Here is a 15,937-nt window from a genome sequence, read left to right as displayed (position 1 = left end):
AAAAATATTTTATTTATTTATTTATTCATGAGAGACAGAGAGAGAGAGAGAGAGAGAGAGAGAGGCAGAGACAAAGGCAGAGGGAGAAGCAGGCTCCATGCAGAGAGCCTGATGTGGGACTCAATCCTGGGACTCCAGGATCACGCCCTGGGCCGAAGGCAGGCACTAAACTGCTGAGCCACACAGGGACCCCAAGAATTCTAAATTCTAAGAGTGCCTGGGTGGTTCAGTCATTTAAGTATTCAAGTCTTGATTTGGCTCAGGTCATGATCCCAGGGTGCTGGGATTGAACCTGACTCGGGCTCCTTGCTCAGTGGGTACTCTGCTTCTCCTTCTCTCTCTGCCCATTTCCCTGCTTGTGCTCTCTTAATTAATTAATTAATTAATATTTTAAGTGATTATTTAATTAAAAATAAGAATTCTAAATTCTATCAAATTGTGGAGAAGACTAGGGTTAATCTTCCCTTCATATTTAAATGGCAAAATCATGGCAGTGAAGCCTGATCTTTGCCTTAGACCTGATGAGAGGTACCCAATAAATTTGAGAGATTAGGAAGACTGGCTTGACATTTAAAAAAGGTTTCTGGAATTTACTGATGGTTCCCATAGCTCATTCATATCAACTGGTAAAGTCCCATCTCTCCTCTCTCTCAGGGTTCACGTGAGCACTCATCAGAGTATAGTTCTGAACTAAGGCATTATTTACTAAATTGTCCCTGATGGCATGGAGGTGTGTCAGAATTAGAATGCTCACCTATACACTAAGTCCTTTGAGTAGTGAATGAAAGGTTTACATAGTACCAGGGGTTTGAACAGGCAAACTATCAGTTAAAGACATGGCTACACATATTTCAACACCAATGTTTGGCATGCTTTGAGCATTTACAACTGATTATAGAAGCTCCATCAGCCTTTGAAAGAGATATGCCAGATCTCAGAATGTAGTTATTTTTCTTTTTCCTGGGACATAATAAGAAATATTATGAAACACTACTTATGAAGTATTTTTGAAAAGGAAAAAAGAATTGAATCTGAATGTAATCAAGCTTTTATTTTTTATATTTTTTAAATTTTTATGTATTTATGATAGTCAGAGAGAGAGAGAGAAAGAGAGAGAGAGAGGCAGAGACATAGGCAGAGGGAGAAGCAGGCTCCATGCACCGGGAGCCTGACATGGGATTCGATCCCGGGTCTCCAGGATTGCGCCCTGGGCCAAAGGCAGGTGCTAAACCGCTGTGCCACCCAGGGATCCCTGTAATCAAGCTTTTAGATCTAACTTCCAGTCTGTAGAATATACTGGAAAAGAAAGGAACAAGTTAACCACCACCACAAGGAAGCGATCAGCTAAATCTATTCATTAGGACAAATGATTCAGTGTCTTCAGCAGGTCAATGGCATGATAAAAAAAGGAGGATGGAGGTAAATGTTATTATTTAATAAAGATTTTAAAACAAATACAGTGAGTAGGCCTGACTTGAATTATAATTTAAATAAAACATGTAAGAAGGCATTCTTTCTCTTGATATTTGGGAGAATTTTAAATATGATTAGGGTATCAGATGATATTAAGATATTCTTATTTGTTAGGTGAGAAATACCATTGTGATTACACAAGAGAATGCTGCTGTTATTTTAGTATTATTTGAGATGTATATAAAAATAACATTGTAGAATTTGCTTTGAAACAATCCAAAACCAAAAAACCAATCTATCCCCCTATCTCTTCAAAAAGATGAAGGAGGGGATTGATAAAACAGTTATGGAAAAATGGTGATAATTCCTGAAGCCAGGTGATAGGTACAAGAAGGTTTCATTGTACACCTTACTTTTGTGTATTTTGAGAATTTTGATACTAAAATGTTTTTAAAAGGAGAGAAAGAAGCAGTATAGAAAGAGAAAAAAGAGAAAGAAGGAACCAGACATGGAACTAAAGAAAAGGTCTAGAAAGTTGCTTTGCTTTGTTTATAACAAAGCCAGAGATTCATAAGGAAGATGAATTCCCATTTCAGGTAGGAGGTACATTTGTGCAAGGAATTCTATTATTATAATATTTCTTTTATTAGAGTAAATAATTCATACCAGAAAATGGAAAAAGAAAGCATTTAAAACTTATTAGTCAAAGTAAGCCAAACCAACCCCATATATAAAATAATGTTATTTTCATACCCTGGTTTCATAAAAACCCTGCCAAAATGGATCTGAGCATGAAGATCAATGTCCAGCACCTGCTTGAGATAGTCCTGCAAATATGAAAAACAATCACTTTATTTTCAAACATTCTAATATTAGACTTTCAAAACTTTATATGAAAATAAAATGAATTTGTAAGATTGAAATGAAAAGAAACATCTTATTTTAGTGAAGTTGATTTACTTAAGACAAATTCCTTCATTTCTTCATTCTGGTCATTCACTTATTCTTTAATAAATTATTTATTGAGTACCTAATATATGTTGAACACTAATCTTTGTACAGGAGGATATAGGCTTGAACAAAACACATAATGTCCCTTTTTTCATAAAAGATACATTCTAATAGAAGTAGTTAAATAATAAACCAAATCATATAAATAATTACTTGATGGTTATTGTTTCTCTTTTAATACAGAATTTTGTGTTTGAGAAAGGATGTTAACAAACAAGAAGCTTAAGAAGTTGGACTAGGTCAGGAAAGCCACATGTATGTGTACTACGTTTTTCTCCTTAATTGACTCAAAATAATGTACCATTCTCAGAGAAAAGACTTGGACATTTTCCCACACTGCCAAATCTAAATAAGTCAACTAAAATAAAAAATAGGGAGGGAGTTCTAAAACAGATAGTCAAGAGACTTTAATTGTTCCAATTTTATATGCTGCCAACAAAAACAACCAACCTAAAGTTATAACCAATCCACAGTGATTTGACAAAACTTGACTTTTGGAAAAGAAAGACAACATTGTCATGCAGTTGGTTTTGTAGACATAAAGAAAAAAAACTAGTCCTAAAAATTTCTTAACTCCTAGGTCTATTGTTGAGTTTCTTGTTTTAATCTAAGAGTAAGTCTAGTAACCCACTAAAATTTCAAATATTTTACAAGCATAGGATACTTTATTTTAAACATCTGTTCCCTTCTATTTCTACAGCCTCAATGAACATCATCTCATCTGGATTACTGAAATAGGTCTCTGCCAGTAGTCCTGTCCTCCTCGAATTCATTCCTCCCATAGTAGTAAGAAACATCTCTTGAAAAACAAATCTAATCAAGTCACATATAATACTTCAAAACTTCCCGTTTTCCAGGAAAAAGCCTCATCTTTTTAAGATTGTATCTATGATTCTTGTATTTTCTAACCCCCTTTTAACCAGTCATTACTCTTATCCGGCAATTCTCTTTCCATCCAACCCCATTCCTCTTTTTCAATTTCAATCTCTCTCTCTTTCTCCATTCTCATCCCTCTTTCTCTTTTTCTCTCTCCATTCCAGCAAGATTATATCACTTAGTTTCTAAGACTTTCTTGCTCCCAGTCTCTGAAAATGTTCTTCCTTCTGTCTGGAATACTCTTTCTTTCTACCTTCTCTCCACCCCTTATTTCAATCTCAGTCATTTCCTCAGCCTCCCCTTAATTCCCAAGGCTGGATGATAGATTTCTTATCTTTATTTTGAGGCTATATTATTACATGCAAATTTAGAGTTGCTGTATTTTTCTGATGAACCAATCCATTGAAATATATGAAATGTCCCTCCTAATATCTTGTAATCCTTTTTTACCTTAATTTTCTCTGACGCAATATAGCCACACCAGCTGGCTTTCATCATAACTTTTTTTCTACTCTTTTATTTTCAATTTGTTGTGTCTTTCTATATAAAGTGGGTCTTTTATTACCATGATACAATTTATAATTTTTTTACAATCCAGAGTGACAATTGTTAATTGGAGGCCTTAGTCCATTTACATTTATATAAATTCTGCCATATTTGGGTTTAAAGCTATCACCCTACTATTTGTTTTCTATTGTTACTTCTGTTTTTATTTCATTTTTTCTTCTTTTGTGCTTTCTTTTGAATTCATCACTTTTTTGTTATTTTAATTTCTTTCCCTTCTATTAGCTTGTTAGTTACGCATTCTTTTATTATTTTAGTGGTTATTTCAAAGGTTAAAATATGCATTCTTGACTTATTATAGTTCACTATAATTTGATATTTTTATTACTTCCCTGGCAATGCATGAACCTTGAAACATGTTAACTCCATTTATTCCTCTCTGCTTTTTGTGCTATAAAGTACCAAATATTCTATATACATTTTAAGTATGTATGTATATGTGTGTATATACGTATTCAACTATTATATATATTTCTTTATATACTATACAATGTATACTGTATAATTTAATATACAATGTTTATATATAAACATATTTTAACTTCATATAAGACACTATTATTTTATACAATCAACATTCATTTACATTTAACCACATAGAACTTTCTTTTGCTCCTTAGTCCTTTCTGCATTTCCATACCTCCACAATCTTTCTGACTAAAAAATTCCCTTTAGTACACAACTGTGCTTCGTTTTTATTTGGCTGAAAATGTCTTTATTTTATCTTCATTTCTGAAGGAATTTTTTGCTGTATATACAGTTTTACACCAGCTGTTTTCTTTCAACACTTTACAAATGCTATTCCATTGTTTTCTGACTTCCATCATTTCTGTTTACATCATTTGTTAGTTTTATTTGTTGGTCCTTTGAAGGTAATGTATCCTTCTGGCAAGACTTTCTCTTTGCCTTGGTTTTCTAGTAGTTTTGCTATGGTTACCTAGGTATGAGCTTTTTGTTTTTTGTATTTATCTTGACATTAACAGACCTCCTTGAATTTCTGGCTTGATGTCTTTCATTGGTTTTGGAAAACTCTACCAATATCTCTTAAATATTGCTTCTGGTCACACTCTTTCCTTTCTTCTGGACTCCAATTACATGCATGTTAGACCTTTTACCATATTCCATATGTCTTTTATGTTCTTTTCCATATTTTCCATCCCTTTTCTAAAATTTTGAATATAATGAATAGACTCTAGCTTTCCAGTGAAATTCTTCATTTTGTCCTTTATTTTTCTTAAAAATATTAATTATAGTTTTAAAAATTTCACATGAGACAAAATAAACATCAGTATCACTTTTAGAGTTGTTTCATTTTGTTTCTCTTTCTTAATTTTAGTGATTTTGTCCTATCTTTGGCATGTCTGGTGACTTTAAAACCTGAAGCCCAAACATTAAATGTGAAAAAAATTAAAGAGGTGCTAGATGATGATATATTTCTCCAGAAAGGATTTAATTTCCATTGGCAGTTACCTAAAGTAAATTAAAGATTGCCTGACCTAATCAGAGATTGACATAATTTGATGCTCAATTTCAGTCTTTGTGAAGGCTGGTATATTTCCAGTTTGTCTTTATTCCTCGAGAACTTCAAGGGTTTAAACCAAGAGCCTGAGATACTTGCCAGGCATCTTTCTCCACTGCAGGCTCCAAACTCCAAAGACTGCTAAAAATTGTTTATTTTCTTAGCCTCTTAGCTACTCTACTATGGTTGGCTTTTTGGTCTCTTGAATCATTACACATCCTCCCATTCCCTTGGCTTAGGAATTAATAAATGTGTTGAGGAAAAATATGGTGAAGAATTCTAGTGTTACTTCTCTGTGGTTCATTTTTCTCTGAGATCTTGGGTGCCTTGAATCCTGGTTGTCTAGGTTTTTCTCTTCAGACACCTGCTTTTTCTTTTTTCTTCCTTAAAATATTTTTTAAAAATTTATATAGCTTTTTTTTAGAGATTTTATTTATTTATTCATGAGAGACATGGGGGGCAGGGGCGGAAACATAGGCAGAGGGAGACGCAGGTTCCATGCAGGGAGCCCAATATGGGACTCAATCCCAGAACTCCAGGATCATGCCCTGGGCCAAAGGCAGGCACCAAACCACTGAGCCACCCAGGGAGCCCTTATATAGCTTTTATAGTTGTTCTTGGTGGAAGGGTTGGTCCAAATAAGCTACTATATCATAGTAGAAGCAGAACTCTCCAGACCTTATGTGCCCTTATAATACTATGTCCTTCTGATATCACACACCTAGGCTATACTGCAATTCCCTGATAACTGCTATGTTTTCTTTACTGAACTACACAAACCTTGTGTGTGTGTGTGTGTGTGTGTGTATGACAAATCCCTAGTGAATAGCATATACCATTCATTCATTTCTTAGTTCAACAAATATTTTTGAACCTATTATATATCACAAATTCCATATGTGCTAGAGATATTTTAATGGTGAGCAAGAATAGACATGGTCCCTGATACAAAGATGTTCTGTTGAATTTTACCAATGAAGACAGCCTAAAGTAAGTAAACCAACAAATAAAATAATTATAAAGTGTGTTATATGCTATGAAGGAAATAAGCAGGTGCTAGAATAGAGAATAACGGGTGGGTGGAGAATAAGGAAAGGTCATTTTAAAAGAGGTGGTGAGGGTGAGAAGAATTCAGGCATATGATGTGTGAGGAGATGAGAATTCCAGGCAGAGGCATGTACATACTGAAGCTTCTAAAGCAGTAAAGAATGCATGAAAAAAATGAAAGGTAGTGAATGAGTGGAAAAGGCATAACATGAGGTTGGAGAGACAGGCAGAGGCCACACTTGCTGGGCCTTAAAGGTTATGACACAGAGTTTGGAAAGCAGATTTTCTTTACAAATCTGCTTTGTAACATTTGCTAAATGAATGAAAGTATTTTATTTTTCTTGAAAAAAAAAAACCCTCTCTGTTGTTAAAAATGTTCACTTTTATTCTTTTTGAACATTAATGCTCATGTTTTTTTGTGACAGGTGGAAAGCTTGTACCAGACACAGCCATGAAGGCTGAGAATTACCACTGTTCTTGTTTTTGTTTACCTATAGAGGCAGCAAAGATCTCTGTCTGATATTCTGAAAGCTAGAGTCAGATAGAAAGAAGAAAAATCAATGGGTTAAGAAACAAGAGTTTTTCCTCAACTCAGGTAAGAACAAACAACATTAGACAAATTGTGAAAAACTTTAAAGTTGTTAACAAAGATTACTGGATGTCCAGTGTAGCACAACCTTCTGGTTTATTTGTGTGTTTCATCATTTTTGAGCTATTTTACAAAAATTAAGGTGTATAAATGGAATATTATTCAGCTACTAAAAAGAATGAAATCTTGCCATTTGTAACAACATGGACGGAGCTAGAGTGTATATGATAAATAAAATAAGTCCATCAGAAAAAGACAAATACCATATGATTTTACTTATTTTGGAATTTAAGGAATAAAACAAACAAAGGGAAAAAGAGAGAGAGAGAGACATCAAGAAACAGACTCTTACCTCTAGAGAACAAACTGATGGTTACCAGAGGGGAGGTGAGTGGGAGGATGAGTGAAACAGGAGATGGGGGTTAAGGAGTATGCTTGTGGTGATGAGTACTGAGTGATGTATGGAAGTGTTGAATCATTATACTATATATCTGAAACTAATATAATCCTGTACATTAACTAACTGGAATTAAACTAAAAACTTTAAAAAAATAAGCTGTAGAAAACTGATGGTAAGTAAGATTAGTATTCAAAGAAATGCAAATTAATTCTGTCTGTGGAGATATAATTGATTATTTGCCTGTGGATTTAAAGCAGTTTTGCATCTATTAGCAAATTTACCTCAGTATTCCTGATTTTCTGTGTGTGTTCTTTGAATTCTTCTTTGAACCAGTTATAATATCTTATTGGTTACTTCATTAACTAATGAATTAAATAAAATCTCTGACATGTGTTTATTTTATATGTATATGAAATTCATGATTTTATCTATAAAAAATTATACGTTCCTAGTTCTGGACGCTCCACTGAGATGCCCCATTGATCTATCTTATGGAGCCACGTAAACGTGATTGCTAGAAAAGTGCACTTTATAGGTAGTTTACACCTGGGCAGACTTCTCCTAGGTTCTTGGAGTGAATACCAAGCAGCAATAAAATGGGAACTCTGCTAACTTTTGGTTTCTGTAATTTTGTTCCCTTTATTGATTTTGATTCTATTTTTCTTCTGTGCATGGCCAGTAAGATATTCCCCATTGTGGCAGCCATTGTTGGGAATTTGGTTTTAAAGTCTGATGATTTCTATAAGTGGATGATTGCGGTCTATTCTCAGGTAAGAGAAGACAGAGAATATGGCTTATTAATCTTTCTCGTTTATTTGTCTTACTGTCATTTTGAGCCTAAACCAATCAAGAACTTTGTGACCTCTAGGAAGGAAAACAGCTCTTTATTTGTAGACTGGTAAGTTATTTTTGTTTCTGTGTTTATTTGTGACCTGTGGTTGAAGTATCTATGTGTCTGTGATCCAGAAAGACATTTATCTCATTTCGTGAGTGTGAAATGTTTTCCTACTTCTGGAAGGTATTCATAAATCGTATGCCTATGAGACCACGAAGCAGAATGGACCTTCCTCAGGGTGTACTTTGGATTCAGGGTGCCTCCCTCCTATCATAATCCTCCTACTCAAACCCTCTTCATCTGAGTCTGAATGTGATGGAGGTGTTGGCAGAGAGCAATCCAAAAACCCCAAAACCCCAACTCTCCATTTTCAGATCTGGAGAGAAGAGCCCCCATTTTAGGGCCACAATAAAATTTGCTTGCCAGGGGAAAGAAGAAAAACACATCAAAGTAATTGTCTTTTAAATTAAAGGTGCTCTGTTCTCATAGACTTAAATAAATGCTTATATAAAAATAATCTTCTTAAAAGATTTTATAAACAGATTATATAAGAAGAATCTTCCTAAAATTACCAGATAATAAGGAAATTTAACTTATATTTTCAATGAGCTACATTAAAAGGTATTCTTATAATTTTAAGAATCAAAGATCACAAAGTTAAGGTAAATCTTTGGCAAATTACACTAGTTTTAGTTATTAAGAAAGCCCAGCATGTTCTTTTTATTTATCAGTGTGAAGTATAATTAGGCAAATACTTTTTATTTTGCTGGGGTTTTTTTTTTCCTACACTTATATAGGCGTATTCATTAAATAAGCTTGTGCTTTTCCTATACAATATTTTAAGAATGTAGAGATGCCTGGGTGGCTCAGCGGTTGAGCGTCTGCCTTTGGCCTAGGGCGTGAACCTGGAGACCCGGGATCGAGTCCTGCGTCGGGCTCCCTGCATGGAACCTGCTTCTCCCTCTGCCTGTGTCTCTGCCTCTCTCTCTGTCCTTTATGAATGAGTAAGTTAAAAAATCTTTTAAAAAATATTTTAAGAATGTTAAAAATGTAAAATTGGGTACAATATAATTGAATCGTTTCTGACGATTCAAACTTTAAATTTCAATCGTAATTATGTTTGTGGTATGCCAGCTTGAAAATAGTTTTCAGGATCTTTAAGTAACAAAATCTTATTGAACTGATATTTAATTAATGAATAATTATCAGACACCTAGATGATTTCTATGTAAGAGTACTGGGTCATTGATAACTAAGCATAATTTTAAGTTAATATATAGATCTTTCTTCACTTATGATGGAGTTACCTCCTGAACCCATTGTGAACTGAAAATATCCGAAGTTGAAAATGTGTGACCTAACTCACCCAACATCATAGCTTAGCCTAGCCTACCTTAGTCATGTTCAAAACATTTACATTACAAAACACTTCTGCAAAGCCTATTTTATAACAAAGTGCTGAATATATGATGTAATTTATTGAATACTATACTGAAAGTGAATAACAGGTATGGGTATAGAAGGTTGTAAGTTTATCAGCTGTTTACCCTTGTGATTGTAGCTGACGGGGAGCTGCAGCTCACTGTGGCTGCTCCACATCATGAGAGAGTGTTGCCCTACATATTGCTAGCCTGGGAAAATATCAAAATTCAAAATCTGAAGTATGGTTTCTACCAATGCATATCACTTTTGCACCATTGTAAAGTTGAAAATTCATTAAGTTGAACCATTGTAAATTGAGGACCATCCATACTTTTGTTCTAAAGTTAATATACTTTGCTTCTTATTTTTATATGCTAGAGAGAAGCTATATCTTTTAGGTCATGTTAATTAATATGTTTGTTCCTCTTTACTATATTAAGAAAGTACAAAAGGGATGTATGTGGCTGTTCAAAGTTATATTCATGTGTTTATGAACTTTGGTAATCTGCTCAAATGCTTACATATAATTTTTCAATTATCTATAGTTTTCACCGTGAAATAAAAATTATTTTCTCAAACATTATAATGAAATATGGGTGTTACAATTACTCTAGGAATAATAATGATAGAGAAGTGTAACTTTGTTCTTTTTTTCAAGGAAAAGGAGTATTTTTGTTTTTAAGTCTAGCCCTCAAAATATTTGGTCTTTACGTGCTCTTAAAATAAAATTTATACGGATCCCCAGGGCTTTTGTTTATGTGGGTTATGTCTAATAGATATTTACTCTATTACAAACTAAAAACTAAAAAAATTTTTAAAATTTTTGTTTCATTTGGAAATAGCAATGACAAGGCAATTTTATGTTAATATAAGTAACTATTTTTTATACATTGTTTTTATAATTTTGAAAATTTCTTTAATGTTTGGCTTAACAGAGGTCAGTTGGATCCTCTTATTTGTTTCTGCATTGAGTCTGATGAGATATCATACAATATGTATCCACTAGAAAAAATCATGGTATGTTCATGAAAGGAGGAGAATAAAAAAAATGTCAAATAAAGTCTTTGTTCTATTATGAAAGTAGTTTTGACATTGTAGACCTTCTTACAGGGTCTTAGGGGCCCTTGTGGTCTGGGGCCCACTCTTTGTGCTAAAGTAAAGTGGCAGTTTGTTTCAAAATATAAAATAACAAGGATGCCTGGGTGGCTCAGGGTTGGGCATCTGCCTTTGGCCCAGGGCGTGATCCTGGAGTCCTGGGATCAAGTTTCGCATCAGGCTTCCCGCATGGAGCCTGCTTCTCCCTCTTCCTGTGTCTCTGCCTCTCTGTGTGTCTCTCATTAATAAATAAATAAAATCTTTTTAAAAACCCCAAAAAACCCAAAATATAAAATAACATAATAAAGAACAAAACTTTGAAAGAGATTTTCATTTGCCTTGGTTTATAATATCTGTGTGTAAAAGTAAGCTGATGATGAATACTCACCATTTGCTTCAATGTGGATAGAACTGGAGGGTATTATGCGAGTGAAGTAAGTCAATCGGAGGACAAACATTATATGGTTTCATTCATATGGGGAATATAAAAAATAGTGAAAGGGATTATAGGAGAAAAGAGAGAAAATGAGTGGGAAATATCAGAGAGGGTGACAGAACATGAGAGACTCCTAACTCTGGGAAATGAACAAGGGGTAATGGAAGGGGAGGTGGGTGGGGGGACAGGGTGACTGGGTGATGGGCACTGAGGGGGGCACTTGACGGGATGAGTACTGGGTGCTATACTATATGTTGGCAAATCGAACTCCAATAAAAAGAATAAAAAAAATGAAGTTGAGAACCATATTAAAATTTTAGTAAGTTCACTCAAATTTGGTCAACTTATTTCTTTATTAACTAATACTTTTCCCATGAAACTCAAATTGTTCTTTTTGTGTAATCTCCCTTTTGTGCTTTCTGTTTATTTTGTCTTTATTTAAGGAAAAAATAAAGACCAAAGTTTCATCATTTACAAATGAGCTAAGATTATTTACAATCATGTTACTTTCTGTGCCTATTTCCAAATATTTTATTGTTGTTTTGAAAAATTAGGTAAGCAGTACTGTTTCTCAGGTACCCATGATCCTATCTTAATTGAGAACTCAATTCTTTTTTGACAACTCTTTTGATTTTGCCTTCTAAAGATCAGACCTAAATTTAGTAAAAAGTAAAAATTTCAGAATATCTTTTACACCTAAAACTATCTTTGAAATCTCTTAGAGGCTCTCTAGAAAATCACAAAGATTTTTTCTTTCATCTTACAAAAGGAGATGTTAGAAATAATTAGGTTTGTTTGATATGTTACTATTATAAGAGTTTCATGTGAGGGGAATTGCCATCATATCTGAGAAGAGATGTGCTCAGCATGCCCTGGGTTAAATCTATATATGTCACATGTCACTATAAATATTTCATAAATTGTGTGCTTTATGGGATGTGTTTGGAGATTTGACAATGCCAATGCCAATGCCATTATGGACAATGCTGTCCATAATATGTTTGCATCCTCAGGGGAAACACATCAAAACTTTTATGATATAGTTATATATTGTATCTGAATAGAGAATTTTACTTATCTTCTCTTCTGATATTATTGGTTACAGTATGAATTAAGTACAGCCATTAAGTATCTGTCATCTTTGTAAAGTTTCTGTTTTACTCTAATGGTTGCTTGAGGGCTCTCCTAAAAGCTACAGTAAATAGTTTGTGCCTGCCACAAAGATTCAGAATACTGGGGAAAAGGACTATCATAAGTACTCTGAACTATTGATATTTCAAAGAATAGTCTCTTGGATACAGGCACCTGAGGTGATATAGCTTAGATAACTTTTATGTAGTACCAGTAGACTCTGTCAGGAATCCCAGAGTCCTTTAGAATAGAAGCAGATGGCTTCATGAAAGTGGAATGCTAACCCAGGATCTAGCAGAACAAGAATGACATAAAACTGAATGAAATAATAAGAATATTTTATTGTATTTATTTGGAATATTGTTGATTAATTTTAATATTCTATTGCTTTATGGCTCTAGATTTGTAAAACAAACTGATGGAGGCCTTTGTAGTTAATTGACACTTTTGCTGTTAAATAATCAGGGGAAGCCTATGAGAACAGCCTTTTTTTGTGATCAATAATGATCTCTTTGATTATTTTGATCATATGAGGTGGAAGGGGGACATTGTCAGGAAAAATTAAGAGACTTTCAAGTAGGCAAAAAAAAAAAAAAAGAAATCACTGGCTGTCCAATCTAGTGTATCCTTCTCAGTTATCTGCACCTTTCATTGTCTTTGAGGTATTTTACAATTCTGTCGGTTGTAGAAAACTTATAGTAATGCATATAATTCTTTAGTTTTCAGAGCAAAAATTTTTGCTTGTTTACTTGAAACTGTCAGTGTTTTATAAAAAATAAACACTTTGTGGCAGAGGGAGGTGGAGATAGGAAAAGATTTTGAGAGAGACAACTGTAGAAGGGCCATTAGTGCAGTAATAAAGAAGTCTAACATTGAGAAGTATTCTATCTTTACCATAGTTGAGCCACAATTGCCAAACCTATGTATGTTAGAAGCTTGTTGCCTTTTCAGAAGTATTGGAAGAGATAACTTTCAGGTTTGCCAAATAGGTACTGTCCCATAATTAAGCTCATTATCAACTAAGATAAATTATACATGAAATACTCCCTGGAAGCAACAAATTTAACATTTAAGTATTCTTTTTTTTTTTTTTTTTTTAATATATTTTTAATTTTTATTTATTTATGATAGTCACAGAGAGAGAGAGAGAGAGAGAGAGAGGGGCAGAGAGAGAAGCAGGCTCCATGCACCGGGAGCCCGATGTGGGATTCGATCCCGGGTCTCCAGGATCGCGCCCTGGGCCAAAGGCAGGCGCCAAACCGCTGCGCCACCCAGGGATCCCAACATTTAAGTATTCTTAACTTCAGGGTTTGCTCTTGTGTTATTCAGAGCACCACAGGCAGTTTGATGGTAATGAAAACAGACAGGCTGAAAATGACTTCTCGTAGCTCTACTATAAAGCAGATCTCAGCTCTGGGCTTTGTGATCTCAGAAGACGTCTGCAGCAATTTGCTCTACATAGGGCTAAGGACTTCTATGAGACTTTGAGGGAAGACTAGCCTAGCAATCTGTCTGCTATAAGGAGAATACTACCCACACTTCAACACCTTCACTCCTGGATGTAATATGAAATGGACATTTTGGACTGAGATTCTCTATTTTTCTTCTATGGTTTTTGCCCGCTGAAGGGTTATTTTTAACACTCTAAACCTAGTTGTGAATGAAAGGTAGGCATTCGCTGTTCATACTACTAAATTCTGACAAATAGGTTATAAATTTAGGCAGTTTAATAGCTATATAGTGCAGAGATCAAGAATAATCATATATGTGTATAAGATCTAGCTATTAATCTATTTTAATAGCTATATAGGGCAGAGATCAAGAATAATCATATATGTGTATAAGATGCTCTTGGAAAAATCTGAATTTTGGTAAAAACTGCTATTATGACAATATTTTTGTAACTTTTCAATTAGTCATTAATATGAAAAAAAGAAGAAATGGAAAGGGATTAAAGGCTGGAAAAATGGGATCCCTGGGTGGTGCAGCGGTTTGGCGCCTGCCTTTGGCCCAGGGTGCGACCCTGGAGACCCGGGATCGAATCCCACGTCGGGCTCCCGATGCATGGAGCCTGCTTCTCCCTCTGCCTGTGTCTCTGCCTCTCTCTCTCTCTCTCTGTGTGGCTATCATAAATAAATAAAAATAAAAAAAAATAAAAAAATAAAGGCTGAAAAAATATTTTATGTTCTGAAATATTTTTGAACTAAAACATCAGGTTGGTTATTGTAGTAAAGTATATTTTGCTTTTATAATATTATTCAATGTACCCAATAATCATCATGAACCAACACATTTCATTAAGATACAAACTTAATGATACTGAGACACTGAAATTGTGATTTTTAAAGGACTAAGCATAAACTTTATGCAAATATATTTAGTCTTATAAAATCCTTTATACACTTATATATATGTTTGTATTATATTGTCATCATTATTATGATTATGATCATTATTATTTGTCAAAAAGGGCAATGAAATGCCTAATCCTGTCTTTCTTCCCTGTAAGGGGCTAAGGGTTCTTTATTAGGTTCAGAATATGTGGTGGGGGAGGACAGGATCTTGGGTAAATATCATGTATAAAGGACACCCTAATGTTTTCGTAGAGTAAGCAAAGAAACAGAAATCTTCAAGGGAACATGAAAATCATTTTGCAAGTTGCAGGATTCTCTAAGCTATTCCTGAGGTCAGCCCTCTGATCTACTCACACTGCAACCCTTTTAGAATGCCCAGAAATATCTGAAGCCCTACGGATTTTCAGATTTGTGCAGGTCTGGTTATAGATAACAGATATCTACCAGACTACAGTTAATCAAAGACATTACTGTGGATAAATTTTCATGAGCCCCATTTTTTCATACCTTTTCCCCCATGGATACACCCCCTGATGTGATGATGACATCAGCACGACTGATACCCTCATTCAGGGCATTGAGTAAGTCATCTGGGCTGGAAAAAAATAAAGACAAATTAATTATCCACTAGAAAAAAATTTTAGATATTTAAATGCCAACTTAAAACTAGACCATTTTATTCACTGAGTAGGCATTAACATGGGGTATAGCACTATATTCTGTATGAAGTGAGAATCAAAAATGGTCTCTGCCCAATGGAAGCATAACTGTTATTGCAGAGAAAGAACCTTATAAATATGGAAGTAGTGGCTACTGGTATTTTCATGGGGCTTACCGCTCTAACAAGGCAGCATAATGAGGGAAGACATTGAGGTGCTGGTAGGTGTCTAACCAGCCCAGTTTGCCTTGGATAATCCCAAATTTAGTATTGAAAGTCACATGTCCTAGGAAATCTCAGGCAAATGGAGATGGTTGGTGACCCTAGGTGTTGGGACAGGTCATTTAAGACTCTTTATAGGTATAGGGAATAGGACTTAAGTTAGGCCTTGAGAAATAGGCAAGACTTTTTCAGGGGGAAAGACTGAGAAAAAGCCTTGTAAACAAGAGGATCAGCCTGTGATGTAGCTTCAGTGTCTAGAGTGAAGAGAGAGGCTAAAAGGATAGGATGAATATTAGGGATTGAAACTAGGCAGATTCCTGATAATGAACTGAAAAGACCAGTTTATAGGCCCTTTGATTGCACAG

General features: G+C 34.6%; 1 protein-coding gene and 1 long non-coding RNA gene across 23 annotated transcripts in view; one reads left to right on the top strand and one right to left on the bottom strand.

Moving 5' to 3' along the window:
• GPHN (gephyrin) overlaps positions 1-15,937 on the bottom strand; it is a 625,991-nt gene that overhangs the window by 19,957 nt on the left and 590,097 nt on the right. For all 14 annotated transcript variants that reach the window (XM_038544964.1, XM_038544965.1, XM_038544967.1 and 11 more), the window contains 2 exons: positions 15,200-15,287; positions 2,167-2,240 (listed from right to left, as the gene is read on the bottom strand). In XM_038544964.1, the coding sequence (XP_038400892.1) occupies positions 2,167-2,240; positions 15,200-15,287 (162 nt within the window). The remainder of the gene's footprint in view (positions 1-2,166; positions 2,241-15,199; positions 15,288-15,937) is intronic.
• The window catches only part of LOC102152902, a 110,767-nt gene that overhangs the window by 27,896 nt on the left and 66,934 nt on the right, over positions 1-15,937 (top strand). For 2 of the 9 annotated variants that reach the window (XR_005363439.1, XR_005363434.1), the window contains exons 4-7: positions 6,928-7,025; positions 8,099-8,189; positions 8,288-8,317; positions 9,151-9,183. This is a non-coding gene — a long non-coding RNA (uncharacterized LOC102152902). Of the gene's footprint in view, positions 1-6,927; positions 7,026-7,312; positions 7,407-8,098; positions 8,190-8,287; positions 8,318-9,098; positions 9,130-9,150; positions 9,186-15,937 lie in introns of those variants that run through there. The other 7 variants (XR_005363438.1, XR_005363441.1, XR_005363442.1 and 4 more) reach the window with 7 other exon arrangements.

Source organism: Canis lupus, chromosome 8 (assembly GCF_011100685.1).
Source record: "Canis lupus familiaris isolate Mischka breed German Shepherd chromosome 8, alternate assembly UU_Cfam_GSD_1.0, whole genome shotgun sequence".
Lineage (NCBI taxonomy): Eukaryota > Metazoa > Chordata > Mammalia > Carnivora > Canidae > Canis > Canis lupus.
The sequence above is the reverse complement of the archived record's forward strand: the minus strand, read 5'-3'. Positions and strand labels throughout refer to the sequence as shown.